At 54.3% G+C, this 15,401-nt stretch overlaps 1 protein-coding gene across 6 annotated transcripts; it reads right to left on the minus strand.

Moving 5' to 3' along the window:
• Positions 1-612: 612 nt before the first annotated feature.
• Rbck1 (RANBP2-type and C3HC4-type zinc finger containing 1) lies at positions 613-14,853 on the minus strand. 6 transcript variants are annotated; one of them, XR_013439619.1, is made up of 14 exons: positions 14,692-14,853; positions 14,007-14,095; positions 12,925-13,069; positions 9,824-9,917; positions 9,526-9,724; positions 8,207-8,325; positions 7,961-8,134; positions 6,966-7,126; positions 6,627-6,738; positions 4,019-4,198; positions 3,305-3,403; positions 2,892-3,035; positions 1,273-1,438; positions 613-1,190 (listed from the first exon to the last, which is right to left on the minus strand). XR_013439619.1 is itself a non-coding variant. In XM_078051568.1 (13 exons), the coding sequence occupies exons 2-13, from the start codon at positions 14,026-14,028 to the stop codon at positions 1,110-1,112; spliced, it is 1,494 nt and encodes a 497-aa protein (XP_077907694.1). In that variant the 5' UTR covers positions 14,029-14,095; positions 14,692-14,847; the 3' UTR covers positions 613-1,109. The 6 variants fall into 6 exon arrangements, 5 of the variants coding, with proteins under 5 accessions (XP_077907694.1, XP_021578906.2, XP_013211946.2 ...); XM_078051568.1 differs by lacking the exon at positions 1,273-1,438 and having other exon boundaries at positions 9,526-9,688; positions 14,692-14,847; XM_021723231.3 differs by lacking the exon at positions 1,273-1,438 and having other exon boundaries at positions 14,692-14,846.
• Between the last annotated feature and the right edge of the window lie 548 nt (positions 14,854-15,401).

Consider the following 15,401-nt stretch of genomic DNA (forward strand, 5'->3'; position numbering starts at 1 on the left):
TCACAGCTTGGAGGAGAATGCACAAAATGGACGTCCCCGGACCCTGCTTTATTAATATGACCAGCAGAGTGGGTACTAATGAATATCACTAGGTCAATACTTTGCCATCTTGCCTGAGACATTAAAATTAGGATAGACAAGCTGAGCACAGTGGCACACGCCCATCACCCCAGCCACTCAAGAAATTGAGGCAGGAGGATCACAAGTTCAGGGTCAGCCTCAGCAGCTAGAGATGAAGTTCAATGGCAAACTGCCCCTGGGCTAGAAGCCTCAGTACCAAAAAATAAATTTAGGATGGACAACCTCACCCCTCCAGCACAGCAGTCTTATCTGTTCTGAAATCTCTGCTCCCCACCGCGGCTCCCCACTGAGAGGTCAAGGGGGACCAGCAAGACTCCCCAGCCGGCCTCAGCCTCCCTCCCCCAAAGGTCCCCCATGGCCCACTGTGTCCTTGGGCACAGAGCTGCCAGCTCTGGTACAGGGTCCCAGCACTGAGTCACAGCCTCCTCTTACCACTGAAAAGGGCTGACAGATTACCTTCTTGATGTCATTCCCAGAGGTCTCAGGGACCCTGGCCCATGACACTCCCTCTCAAGGACAGGACACGCACCCTTCCTGGAAAAGCATTTTAATCTGCTCATGCAGGCAACAGAGGGAGATGGTGGCGGTCAGACCCGAGGGCGTGCTCTCAGCTGGCCTGGTCTCAGCAGCTCCGAACCTCCAACAGCAATGCGAGAGCAAATTCACCCCAGAAAGCCACCGTGGAGGGACTAGCTGTGGCTAGCTGGTGACCTGCAGGTGAGGAGTGGGGGTGCCGGTGGCTCACAGAGCCCCTTCCAGAAGGTCTGGGCTGCAGGGATGAGGCGAGGGATGGGCCGCAAGGCCGCAGGAAGAGGATAAAGGCACTGGGCACAGGTGACCCAACAGCGGGCTCAGGTGGGCTTCTACACCACCTGTCGCAAACAGGCCATCCCCACAGGGCCTCTGCCTTGGCCAAAGCACAAAACAGTCTTTCAGCCCAGAAATCAGAGCCAAGTTCCGAGCCCAGCCCTGCCCACAACTGCCTCTGGATGTGGGGCTGGGTCAGCTGGAGCCCCGCCATTTTGGGTTCAGTGGCAGTTCTGACAGCTTGGGTGGCAAGGAATCCCGTTCACACGGCAGCGGCAGCCCCCGCTGGTGTCTCCGGGGCCCTAGAGGACAGAGGGAAGCGTCCTTGAACAGGGAGGAAGGACAGCCTGCCTGTGCTGCTCCCTCAGACCCACCTGAGCACACCTGCCACTCGGGCCCTTGTCCCCGCAGGTCCTCCTGAGCGGCCCTCCTGGCTAGGCCCCCTGGTAGAGGCGGTCATGCAGCTCCCCTATTACAAGAGTCGGGTCCGTCTGCCGCAGACCCAGGGCGGGAAAGGCTCGGACAGTACGGCACATCCGGGTGGGCAGCGCTGGTGCGAGAGCGGGCAGACCCCTCCGTTTCATCTGTGTCTCCTGTGTGCCACAGGAGCCCCAACTCCAGGAACACCCCAGTGAGGACAGCTGACTTCAGCAAAGAGCTCCCAGGGGACGCTCTACCTAGCAAATGCCTTTGTCCCAGGGGAGGAAGCTGAGCCTCAGAGAAGTGCCCAGTGTGTGGGGGGGGCCAGGGAGGAGACTCCTGACTGCACTTTCCCACTGTCCTCTGCAACAGGGAGGAAGAAGGTTCCTGTAAAGGCCCAATGTTGGGCACTGGCAGCCATACAGTTAGCCCCAGGGGCACCAAAGCAGCCAGAGACCGGAGGCCAGGACAAGAGTGTGGCTGGCCTCGGACAGAACTGTACTGAGGACACTGAAATCTGGATTTCATCTAATTTTCTGTTTTCTGCAGAGTGATCAGGGCTGAACCCAAGGTCTCACATATACTAGGCAAGCACCTACCACTGAGGTACACCCCCAGCCTAGATTTCATATCTTTTTCACCTGTCATGAAATACTGCGTGCTTTCAATACTGTTTACACCATTTAAAGCTGTAGCTGGGCTCAGTGGCACACGCCTATAACTCTAGTGACTCAGGAGGCTGAGGCAGGAGGATCCCAAGTTCAAGGCCAGACTCAGCAATTTAATGAGAGTTTTAGAACTTAGTGAGACCCTGTCTCACAATAAAAAATAAAAAGGGCTGAAGATGTAGCTGAGTGGTTAAGCACCCCTGGGTTTAATCCCCAGTACCAATAAATAAATATTTTTAAAATAAAAATAAATGGGCTAGGGTTGTAGCTCAGTGGTAGAGTGCTTGCCTCGAAAGCTTGCCTCGAAACCCTGGATTCGGTCCCCAGCACCACGTAAAAATAAAGAAATAAAAAAAGAATAATAAAGATATTGTGTCCATCTACAACTAAAAAATTTTTTTTAAATAAATAAATAAAAATAAATGATTAAAAAATAAAAATGTAAAAAGCTACTGTCATGTGTAACTAAATAGAACAAAATTTTTTAATTTTTTTTTTAAAGTGTAAAAAGCAAGGTGCAGTCGCACATGCCTGTAATCCCAGCAATGCAGGAGGCTGAGGCGGGAGAATCATAAGTTCAAGGTCAGCCTCAGCAACTTAGTGAGACCCTCTCTAAACAAATAATAAGGGCTACAGATGTAGCTTCGTGGTAAAGAGCCCCAAGGTTCAAAACCGGGTACCAAAAAAATAAAAATGGGCTGGGTATGTGCTCAATGGTAGCGCACACCTGCCTGTGTTCAGTTAAAAAAAAAAAAATGTTAAAAAATCCTCTCCTGGGCCGGGCTGGGGCTCGGTGGCAGAGCACTTGTCTAGCTTGGCACAGTCCCCAGACTATCGTTTTTCCAAGCCCCTCTCCCAGGCAAGCCCCACTCTCCCCACCCCACCCCCAAGCCTTCTGCTCCTTGGACAACTCACCCCAGGGCCCCACCGCGGGCCCTTGGTGACCCAGCAGATCTCGGTGTGGCAGACGGTGCAGCGGATCCAGTCGCACCCATCCTTCTTCTGCACTACAATATGGCACTGCGGGCAGTGCATGGCCTCGCCCTGCTGCAGCAGCACCTGGAGCAGAGGGTGAGTGGGCGGGGCCTGCCGCCTGCCCCGCCCACCCCTGGATGCTTCCAGAGCCCTCCCAGAACTTCTCTGGCCTCCTTTGTCACAGAGGTCCCCTGCCTCCACCCAGACCCTGCTCCTGCTGCTCACCACCTGACTCTGGGCCTAAGGCCCATCCCGGGATGGGAGTTGACAGAAGGGAGCTCTGCGCCTCCAGGGATCTGTGAACTCAGCTCTGAGAAGCCCTCAGAGCAGAAATCAGCCCGACCCTGGCTCACCCTCAGCATCTCTGTGGTCTGCCGGGCTGCCACGTCATTCTGAGCGCGCAAGGCCAAGTCGTCCTGATACTCCCTGCAGTTCATGCGCTCGTGGATGGCCTGCGGAGGTGGGGGGGGCCAGGAGACAGAGTTCCCGGGGCTTCAGACTGGAAGCACTACTTCGGCACAACCAGAGAAGGTCCCTTGGTCTCTGCTTGGTTCTGACCCCACTAGAGGTCCATTGCTTGGAGACCCAGTTTGCCAAGCCTGAGTCTGGGCCCAGGCTCTGCCTATCTGCCTGCTCATCACTTTAATGGGCAACTTTTGAAGGCATTGGGATGTGCCTGGGGAAGGATGGGGCAGGGTTGGGTGGGTCTCGGTGTCTGGCTTAGCATGGGAGCAGTTAAGTGTGCGGTGTAGAGCCTGAGCTGAGTTTGGGGCCAAGTTTGGGGCTCGCAAGGGTCAGGGCTCCATACGGGACCAGGATTCAGTCTGTGACTAGGGCCAAAGTTGAACTCAGCCCAGGACCAGGACGTGGTCCAGGATCAGGATCAGTACTGGGCTGTGCTGGGGCCAGTGCTGGGATTGGCCTCCCGGGTCAGGGCAGCGACATGCAGCTCCTCATCACAACTCCCAGACCAACATCGCCGCTCCCTCCCCATGGGAACAGGCGCTGATCTCTGATGCAGTGAGCCTCCCCAGGAGCAGGGGAGGAGGCAGCGTGGGACCACGCACCTTGCAGAGCAGGCAGTTGACGTGGGAACACACGGGGCAGGTGAACTCATTTACATCATCCTCAAAGAAGCACCAGCCCTTGCAGTCTGGGGTCTTGCAGTGGTAGCTGAAGGCGCTGCGATTCTCGGCAATGGAGACGCTCAGGTCCAGAAACCGCTGGTAATCCTCGGGGCTCAGGAGCTGCCAACACACCATATCCTTGTGTTTGGGGTTCAGAATACCCGACAGATGGCCCTCTGTGCCACCAAATATCCTCCAGGAAGCCCCAGCCCATATAGTCAACCCAGTCCCGAGTACTTTTCTCCTATAACCCTTCTAGTGTTTAAAGGCTCCATGCAAGCCGGGCGCCGGGGTGCAGGCCTGCGATCTCAGCCACTCAGCAGGCTGACGCAGGATAGCAAGTTTGAGGCCAGCCTCAGCAACTCAGCAAGATAATATCTCAAAATAAATGAATAAATAAGTAAAAAGAATACCCTGCCTCAAAATAAAAAATACAGGTTGGGGATGTGGCTCAGTGGTTAAGAATCCCTGGTTTCAATCCCTGGCATCAAAGTAAATAAATAAATAAATAAATAAATAAACCAAAAATGAAAATAAATTAAAAGGGCTAGGGATGTAATTAGATGGTGGAGTACATGTCTAGCATGCAGGAGGCCCTGGGTTCAACACCTAGTACCATGGGGAAAAAAAATAATAAGAAGAAGCAATGATAAGGGCAACATAGTTAAATTAGTATCCTGGTACATCATACTCAAAAAAATCAATTTGGGCCAGGCATGGTGGTGCACACCTGTAATCCCAGCAACTTGGGAGGCTGAGGTAGGAGGATCACAAGTCTGAGGTCAGTCTCAGCAATTCAGTGAGGCCCTAAGAAACTTAGTAGACTCCTGTCTGAAATTAAAAAATAAAAAGGGCTGGAGATGTAGCTCAGTGGTTAAGCCCTCCTGGATTAATTCCTGATAGTCCCCCGCAAAAAAAAAAAAAATCCCAGCTTGGGCTGGGGATACAATTTAGCAGAGCACTTGCTAAGCATGTATGAGGCTCTAAGTTCAGTCCCCCACATACAAATCAATGTCATACACACAGAGGAAATGATTATTATATTATATAACATTTTTGTATTATATGTAAGATTCTTTAGCAAAATAATAAGTTGGTGCATCTTTGTCAGTTACAATAGGTAAGAATCAGGCCTCTGCTCTGTATCTCGACTGGGTGGTGGTGATGGCTCTGGGTTAGGGTGGAAAGCTTGCCTAGCCTGGGGAGGGCCCTGGGTTTGATAACCAGCCCTGAAAAAGAAGAGAAGAAAAGAACTCATCCAGATTCACAGTTACAATGGGTACATTTTATTGTGTACTAAGTGTAATTTAATAAAGTTGATTTAAAAAAAAAAAAAACATGTCTGCCAGAAATACTGGAGGAAACGGGACAAAATGCAGTTGGAGGATGTCCTGGGATGAGAAGAAACGGGGGTCCTAGGTGCATGTCTGGGAAGCATCTCCCATCTGGCCCTTGGCACCTCTGGCCCTGCCTCCATGTTTTGGCCTTCGAACCCCAGACGCTCGATTCTGGGAAGGCCATTTTCTTGCAATTTGAAGTTGGTGAATCAAGCCCAACAGTTTACACTGTGATGGGGAAATGGAGGCCCAGAGGAGGGAAGGATTTGTTCAAGTCATCAGTAGCCAGAGGGGGAACTGACCCCTTAATAACCTGAACACCACAGGAGCAGCAGCACGCACACAGGAGCCCCCACAGCACTGTGCTAGGCTATTGCTCATGTCCCCTCCCACAGGGACAGCAGGCAGAAGAGAGCAGAGACTCGCAAGCACTCCCACACCCAGGCTCCCCACAGCTGCTCCTGGAACCCTGGAACCACCACCAAGTGAGCCCTGTCAGCCTGCAGGTGGAGAGGGGCCACATGAACCAGTCCACCTTAGTGGCCCACCTGTCAAGCCCAGAAAAGAGCAGCCTGGCCCAGCGCAGACAAGAAGCACCCCTGCTCAGCCTAACTGGAATCACTAACTTGCAACTGATCACTTAAATTGTTGGGAGCCATTAAATCTGGGGTGACTTGTTACACAGCAAAAACCAGCTGATAAAAGGGCTTGCCATGTGCCAAGTCTACTCTAACCTGTTCATGCACACTCTCCACCACAATCTCCACAATTCTTGAAAGGAACTCAGGGGCTGGGGATGTGGCTCAAGCGGTAGCACGCTCGCCTGGCATGCGTGCAGCCCAGGTTCGATCCTTAGCACAACATACAGACAAAGATGTTGTGTCTGCCCAAAACTAAAAAATAAATATTAAAAAATTCTCTCTCTCTCTTGAAAGAAAGGAAGGAAGGAAGGAAGGAACGAACTCAGGTCATACACCCAGCCTTGGGGCTCAGAGCTCCCCACCCCAACAGCTCGCTCTCTTCCCTTCATGAAGGAAAAGTTACAACTGTCAGTAAGTTTCAGCTACTTCCCCCAAATCCTGTCCTGGTTGAACCCCAGCGCCCAACATGGGGGAGGCTCTTGAAAAATGTCTACTGAGACGCAGCGCAGCCAGCTTAGGCCAGCTCCAAGGACTCTGGGGCCTTCCTGCCACCCCCCCCCCCAGCCTTACCGCCCGGATCTCCCTCTCCAGCAGCTTGCCCGGGCAGGAGTAGGTGTTGTCGATGAAGGGGCAGGAGACCTCGGCCTCCTGGCAGTTGCGGATGGTGCCCTGCAGGCATTCCCTGGGGGGGAGGACAGCGTTAGGTCCTGCAACTGCCCACAGGGACTCCACCCTCCCATGGCTCAGCCTGACCCCAGAGCCCTAGCTGGGCTTCTCCTCAACACCAGACTTCATTCCATCCAGCTGCCCCGCTGTTCCCTGCTGCTCTGACCCAAGGAAATGAAAGCACATAGGCCCACCCACTGGCCCTGCGAGAGACGTGCGCCGCTGGGTGGGGGCGGGGCGCACCTGCAGAAGGTGTGCAGGCACTCGCGCAGCACCACCGCCTCGCCGGGCGCCAGCACCGAGTAGCACACGGGGCACTCGGCGGGCTCCGTGTTCAGCACCAGGCTTCGCTGCTCCAGCTGCACGTGCTGCAGGTAGTTCCCCTCCTGCTGCTGCTGCTTCCGCTGGGCACACGAGCAGGGCCACGGGGAGGGTCAGGGTCTTAGGGGTGGTGAGACCAGGGTGGGGGCAGGGTGAGGGAGAGGGGCGGGCCGGGCGAGCGTGGCCAGGCTGGGAAGCAGGTGGAACAGCGGTGGAAAGGACGTGGCCGGGGGCTGAGGTCCTGCCAGGCAGCGGGGCGGGGCAGAGGCGCAGAGGGCACAGGTGGGGTCTGGTCAGTTAGGAAGGCGGGGCAAAGCCGGGAGCCAAGCAAGGCTACAGATGGGACTCCGAGTGGGGTGATGGCCAGGGTGGGGCAGGGGCTGTGCGGGTAGGGAGAGGGGAACCCAGGCAGGTAATCGGTGCTGTCACCACAGGGGGCTCCTGGAGGGCAGTCATTCCCCCAGGGAGAGTGAGGGGCCAGGGATGGGGTAGGCGGGGCCAAGGCCAGGGGAGTTGGGGCCAGAAGAGGACAAAGGTTGGGAGGAGTGAGTGTACAGGTGGATAGGGGTGAGGTCCCTGCTCAGGCCTCCTCGAGGTCACAGCACAGATGTTGAGGTCACAGCTGGGACACTTGCGAACATGGGGGGTTGTTAAAGTGCAGATGGAGACACAGCCCACACGGGACGGAGCACATGAAGAAACTGGATGTGCTCCACAGCAGGAAGCAGAGTCCCGGCCACAGGGTGACCTCAGAGACAGGCAGCGCACAGTCAAGTGAAGGGCCACAGCTAGCGGTGAGGTCAGGAGGGCAGGGCAGTAACGAGGGAGGAGCGGCAGGGGGCTCCCTTCCTGGCCTAGGCCTCCCGCGTCCAGTCGGCAGGAGTGGCAGGAGTCTGTCCCGGGACGGGCACGCCCACCTGCTGGTACTGGCGCAGCGCCTCTTCCTCGCTGGCCAGGCGCGCTCGCTCCTCCGCGTCTGGCTGGTAAGAGGTGGGAACCTGGTAGGTCTCTGGCCGCGCCTGGCAGCACATCTCGCAGCCAGGTCGCGTGGGCTTGTTGATGAAGGTGCAGCCAGGGCACTGCCAGCCCACCTGGGAGCAGAGAGCCATGAGCAGAGTGGCAGACCAGGAGGGGCAGGCAGGGCGCAGAGGACTGCCGCTTACCGGTGGGGGCTCGGGCACTGCATCTGGCTGCTGGCCAGGCTCCTGGGGGGCCCCGGACTTGGAAGGGTCTGGCTCCAGGGGACCCCTTGGCTGCAGCGTGAGATCCTTGAATCCCAGATCTGCAGAGGAGGAAGGCCGGCCGGATCCTTGCTATCCACTGTCCACACCCTGAGCCAGCCAGGCACCCCACCTTCAGCCTCTCTCCTCCCTGGACCTGTCTCCAGCCTTGTCCTGCCAGGTGGGCATTCTGGCTCCCCCAGGGATCGGATCCCTACCCCACCCACGATGCTCCAGACTCGGGCCTCCTGATGCACCCAAAGAGCTTCAGGGTCCCCTCTGAGGAGGCCTGAAAGAACACGCAGGGATCCATTTGTGAAGAAACCAGAGAAAAAGAAGGAATGGCGCCAGACTTCTCCAGTCAGCTCAGGGGAGTCAGGAACCAGGGAGAACCCCGGGAGGAGTGTTGGGATGGGAGTGCTTCTTTTGCCATGAAGGATATCTGTGGGGCTACTGGTGAAACCTGAGAGGGGCTGACTGTACTGCATCCATGCTGATTTCTGAATTGGAGAGCTGCACGTGGTAACACAAGAAAATGACCTTTTTATTTACAGAAATGACACTGAAGTATTTGGGGAAGGGGACATCATGTCTGACCCTTATTCTCAAATGGTTCAGAAATTAAAACCATTTTATATTTAGAAGAGAATGGTTAAAGCAAAGCAAATATGGTAAAGTGTTCATATTTGGGAAAACCAAGTGCGGTGGCGCACGCCTGTAATCCCAGCAACCCGGGTGGCTGAGACAGGAGGATTGCAAGTTCAAGACCAGCCTTAGCAATTTAGCAACTTAGGAAGACCCTGTCTCAAAAAGGGCTGGAGATGTGGCTCAGTGGTAAAGTGCTCCTGGTTCAATCCCTGGTACCAAAAAATAAAAAGAGTACTTTGGAACTTATGTAATTCTTTGTGCAATTCTATAACTTTTCTGCAGTTATGAAATACTGCAAAAATAAGAAATTTAGAATAAATACTAGTTATAATTATCACCATACCCCGTTACAGATTATAGAAACTAAAGATTCAGAGACAGGAACAAACCTGCCTGAGGTCACACAGCTCTGGTAAATGCCAGGGCCAAGGCGGAACTCCACCGTGCCCCACACCAGATGTTCTAAAGAGGGTTCCCTGTAGCACTCTCTGCCCACGTCTCTGTCCTCCTGGGAGTCCCTGACCCCCCATCCAGGCAGGCACTGTGCCCTGCTCGCTACGGCCTCAGGTGAGCCTGGCCCTGTGTGCACCCCACTGCCTGGGCCAGGGCCTCACCTTCCAGCATCCGCAGCTGCCGCTCCCGCTGCAGCTCCCGAGGGTTAAGCGAGGTGTTGCAGGCTGACAGCAGGTAGAGGTAGGCACTGTCCCCATTCCGCCGCACGCCATGGGAGTGTAGAGTCTCCTGGTCCCGTGCCAACCGCTGCCCAATTACCCACTGCTGCAGTGTGGGTGGGAAGCCATAGTCAAGGAATACCTGGCAGGGGCCGTGAGAGGGGAGGGAGGGAGGAGGGCGGAGGTGAGGAGAGGCGGGAGAAACAGGCCCTGCAGCGGCTCCCACCAGCCCCTCACTCACCATGTCCTTGAGGGAGGCCACGGTCATATCAGGGCGCACGGTGAGCCAGATGGTGACGGTGTGCATCTGGGCATCCTCCACGCTCACACACAGCCTGGAGGGGAGAGGGGGGCCACAGGTCCGCCATGGCCACCAGCTAGGACGTGTACACATTTGCTCCCATGTCCACTCACAAGACTCCCGTCTTGAGGAGACTGCCCTGGATTCCCAGGTCCCTCTGCTTCCTCCTCTATTAGGGCCACAGCCGAAGTCCCTCCACCAGCCCCAGGAAGCACTTAGCCTGAGCCACACTGGCAGCACGGGGGCTGCCCTCCCCACTTCTCCAGCCTCTTCCATCCCTTCTCCAGGCCTTTCAGCCAAACCTCCAACAGTGGTCATCTACCACGAGCAGAGGCCCAGTGCAAACTGACTCTTAATCCTCTCAAGGAGCTCACAGGTGGTACTGTTGTCTCTTTTCCACAGATAAACATGTTACAGTGACTATGCCAAAGTACACGGAATGACTGCCAGAGGCAGGATTTAAGGCCAAACACCATTATTTCAGTGCTTTTTTTTTCCCTGTTGTTGGACATAATACCTTTATTTATTTATTTTTATGTGGTGCTGAGGATGGACCCAGCATCTCAGATGTGCTGGGCGAGCGCTCTACTGCTGAGCCAAACTCCAGTCCCTATTCCAGTGGTTTTGCTGTTGTCTGCAGTAGTGGGGACAGAACCCAGGGCCTCCCACATGATGGGCAAGCTCTCTCTCACTGAACCTCAGCCTGATATTATAAATACCAACTTTCTCAAGGATCCTCAAACACTTTTGGAAGACTAAAAATATGAAAAGGAAGAGCTAATAGGAAAAACCAGAACTGAACTCCAAAGGAAACAGAGATGATGTAAAGTGCAGAACAATCTGATGAGCACTCTCTGACTTGGGAACACATTACATCTGCAAAGCAAGGATAGCAAGAACGAATCAGAAGCCAGGTGCATGGCACACACCTGTAATCCCAGCCACTTGGAAGGCTGAGGCAGAAGGATCACAAGTTTGAGGCCAGTCTGGGCACTTTAGTGAGGCCCTAAGCAACCTAACGAGACCCTGCCTCAAAATGAAAAATAAATAAATAAAAAGCACTGGGGTGTAGCTCAGTAGAAAAGGGCCCCTGGGTTCAATCCCCAGTACCAAAACGAAACAATAAATCAACAACAAAAAGCTGGCAAAAAAAACCTGTATAGGCAGTTATCCAAAGAAAAGATGCAAATGACCAACAATCACATGACAAGATGCTCCACATCATTAGGTAACAAATGATTAGGGAACTACAAGTCAAAGCCACACTGGGATACTACTTCAAACTCACGAGGGTGCTATAATCAAACCACACGCTGCTGGCCAGAATGTGAAATGGTGCAGCCACTTGGAGAACCAGCCTGGCGGTTCCTCATTAGGGTTAATGTAGAGTTACCCTGTGACCCAGCAATGCCACTGGGAGGTAACCCCAAGAGAAATGAAAACAAGTCCACCTGGTCACACACGTTCACAGAAGAATTATTCATAACAGCCAGGAAGTATGAACAACCTGAATGGCCATCAACTGACTAAAGGCTAAAGACAAAGTGATTTGTCCACACAGTGGATTGTTGTTCAGCAATAAAAAGAAAAAAGTTCTGATATATATGGTAAACATGGATGAATCTAGAAAACATGTTAAGTGAAAGATGCCAGACCAAAAAACCACCTGTGGTAAGATTCCACATATATAAAATTTCCAGAATAGACAAATTCCTAGAGATAGATGGCCCTGGAAAGAAGGTGGAGAGGGACTGACTACTAATGTACAGATTTTCTTTTTCTTTTTTGGTACTGGGGAATTGGATCCAGAAATACTTCACCACTGAGCAACATCCCCAGCCCTTTTTATTTTTTATTTTTGACACAGGGTCTCACTAAGTTGCTTAGAGCTTCACTAAGTTGCTGAGGCTGGCCTCCCGGGTCACTAGGATTACAAGTGTGTGCCACCATGCCCAGCTGAGTATGGGTTTTCTTTATAGGATAATAAAATGTTCTAAAATCGACTGTGGGGATGACTGCACAACTCTGACACACTATTACCTTCTAGGCAGCAATAAAAAAGCTGTAAAAAAAGAATCAGAGTCATCAACATTTATTGAGTGATTACCCTTTGGTGTTTCAGCAGAGATTAAAACCTCTGGGGCAAAGACTGACAGCATCCATTCTCCCTTGCTTCCCTTGCTAAGAGAACCCTGCAGTCTAGCTGGATACCCAGCTGTATTTCACAGCCTCCCTGCAGACTGAGTGTGGCTATGAGAACAAGATTAGGAATGAAGCAGAAGTATGTGCAACTTCTTGTCTACGTTCTTAAGAGAAGTCTTCCCTTCTTCCTGATGTAATGGCTGGAGTGGAACAGTCATTTTGAACCATGAGATGAACTTCATGAATAATGACACAGAAGAAAGATGTGCCTCTGAGGACCATGAGCAGCAGAACCTCCAAATTTGAACTGGCTTTTTTTGTGCTACTGTTATTTTTCTTCTATTATATGAAGCCTGATATCCTAACATACCTCCTAACAAGCCTATCACTACTGTTATTGTTTCATTTTAAAAAATGAGAAAGCAAACTCTGAGAGGTAAAATAACCTGCCCCACATCTCAGTGACAAACTGGTGTTTGAATCCAGGGACACTCGGCCACTAAGCCACGTCCCCAGCCCTTTTTATATTTTATTTAAAGACAGGGTCTCGCTGAGTTGCTCAGGGCCTCGATAAGTTGCTGAGGTTGGCTCTGAACTCACAATCCTCCTGCCTACGCCTCCCGAGCCACTGGGATTACAGGTGAGCGCCACCGTGCCCAGCCAAGAATCATTCTCGAGGGTACAGTGGCACATGCCTGCAATCCAGAGGCTGAGGCAAATTAGAGCCACTCAGTGAGACCTTATCTCAAAATAAAAAACAAAAGGGCTGGGGATGTTGCTCAGTGGTTAAGCACCCCAGGTTCAATACTTGGTGCAAAAAAGAAAAGAAAAGAACATTTGATAGGCTGCCCATGAAGGTTCAGGAAGCCCAAGTCCCTGGCTAACCACGCAGGCCTCACCTGATGTCCTGTGTCAGGGAGACCTCGGGCTTCAGTTTCACACTCACGGGCACCCGTTGCTCTGCCAGCCAGATGGCACACTTCATAGCAGCCTGTTCATCCCCACCAGCCACTGCCCGGGCGAGACTTAGGGCCATCTCCTCTGCTATTGTCAGCAAAATAGAAGCAGGTTAGCACAGGTTTACATTTGGGGAGGTGGGGGGTGAAGGGGATGAGGGACAAGGTGACCCCGTGTGCACACACGCAGCTCCCTATCTTCCTGGTAAACTACTACATATCCTTCTCTACCCAGTTTAAAGTCCCTTTCTCTGGAAGAAAGTCCCTTCTCTGACACTCTCTACTCCTGCCAACTTAGGCTCATTTGGTTCCATTTTCCCTTCCTACTCAAGACTTCCCATACTTCCATTCATCTATTTGATGAGCATTTACTGAGCTCCTATTGTGTGTGACCCTCAGTCCCAGAAAATGGGTAAAATAAACAGGGCCCCTCCCCTCAAAGACCTGCCAGTCCAGAGGAGAGGGAGAAATAAACAAATTTAACAGGACAAAAAAAGAAATCAGATTGTGGTCCCTGTTGGCAAGAAATAAACAAGGTAAGGAGATCAGGGACGGTGCTGAGATCTGAGGAGGAGCAGCAAGGGGACGTGGAGGGTGAAGGGGGTGGTGTTCATGTGGAGAGGAGTAAGGGAAGGCGCAGCAGGATCAGAACAGAAGCCAGTGGGGCTCCACTACAGTCAGTAAGGGGGTGAGTGCAGGGAGACGGGGTGGGGGTCACCCAGGGCTCAGGAGTTGGTTCTAAGAACACACAGGCAAGGAAGGGTTTGCAGCGGGGCAGTGAAACGCCCAGGTTCTACAGTGTTGGGTGGCCTGGGCAGAAGAAGAGGCAAGGAATTCTGATAAGCCCACTGAGGTCCGTCTCCGCACCCACCCAGGTCTCATGTCAGTGTCCTCTGGTAGTGCCCGCCCACCTCCTATCGCAGCACAGAGCCGGCCCAGAATGCAAGGGAAGAAACTGAAGGGCAGGTGGGCAGAGAGAGGGCAGGCAAGGCTGGGACCCCTCCTCTCCCTCCCTCTGTGCCCACCTTTCTTGAACTTCTCGTCCATCTGGCTTGGCTGCGCCCATCCCCCAGAGGGGGGCTGTGGCTTCGTGAAAATGCTTCCTCCAGGCCACCTGGGAGAGAGCATGCGACCAGGAGCGACTCAGCCTCGGCCGGTGGCCTTGGGCGCCGGCCCAAGCCCCTTCCATGCTTTGGTGTCCCGGGCGGCAGCCGGGTAGCATCATACCACCCGGGGCCCAGGCCTGGCACAGGGAACTGGCCAGAACCCCACCCGGGACGGTGAAAGCGCAGGGGGCACCCAGCCAATGGGCGAAAGAGGAAACGGGGCCGGGGCGGGAAAGGAGGGAGAGGACGCCGGCGCCGCACGGCGGGGGCGCTCCAGGTCCCCGAGGGGCGCCCCGCTTCCCCTAGGAGCGCCCCTGTGGTCTGGGACTTCGGCCCTACCCCAGCGCTCCCGGAGGTGCCTGTCATTCGGAAGCAGGGGACCAGCTCGGCGGAAGAGAAAGTGAAAGTGGTGCCCCCGGAAGTGGGGCGGGGGGGCCCGGAAAACTGTCTCCTCACCCGGGAACCCCCTCCCAGCACCAGCGGCAGGAGGCGCCGAGGCTGTCCCCGCGCCCCCGCCCCCGCGGGCCCGGCCGTCCCCAGCGCCCAGCCTCCCCGATCCAGGCGGACCCTCGTACTGACCGCAAAACCCCCGACCGGGGCTCACCCGAAGCGCCGTGCCGCCGCCGGGGGCGGGGCCTGGGGGTTGTGGGCGGGACCTGGATCGAAGGACTGGGGTCTGAGCGCAGCCGGAGCCGGTCTGGAGGGCGAGGCCGGGGCCTTCTGGGGGGCGGGACTGGAGCCTGACTGGAGGGCGGGGCCGGGGCCTTCTGGAGGGCGGGGCTGGAGCATGTCTGGAGGGCGGGGCCGGGGCCTTCTGGAGGGCGGGGCCGGAGCCTGTCTGGAGGGCGGAGCCGGGCCTGAAGGGGTGAGGGCGGGGTCTGGGCCAAGAGGGGCGGGGCTTGAGAGACCCGGTCGTTTGACACCACTGCTGACAGCTTTGGAGAGCTCTAAGCGGGCTCCAGATTGTTTCTGACCTTGTCAAGGTCAGAGAGGAATCTGAATCCAAACCTGGTAGGTTCAGGAACCCACCCTCAACCAGACTGGAGGCTGCCTCTAGGCTTTCACCCTCTACTTTTGCATTCGTTCATTGAGGAAGTTTGCATCCGCCTTACAAAAAAAGTCTGGGAGCCTGACGTACTCCAGGCTCCTGCCTCTTTAAAATTTTCTCCCACTTTTCATTCCACGGATCAGCAGATCCTGTGAGCTTCATCTGCAGAGTAGATTCAGAAACTCACCCCTCGCCTCCTCCATGCCCCATCCCGTGGCGCCTGCCTCAGTCTTCTGTCCTTTCCCGGTCGAGTCGGATTAGCGTCC

Source organism: Ictidomys tridecemlineatus, chromosome 5 (assembly GCF_052094955.1).
Source record: "Ictidomys tridecemlineatus isolate mIctTri1 chromosome 5, mIctTri1.hap1, whole genome shotgun sequence".
Lineage (NCBI taxonomy): Eukaryota > Metazoa > Chordata > Mammalia > Rodentia > Sciuridae > Ictidomys > Ictidomys tridecemlineatus.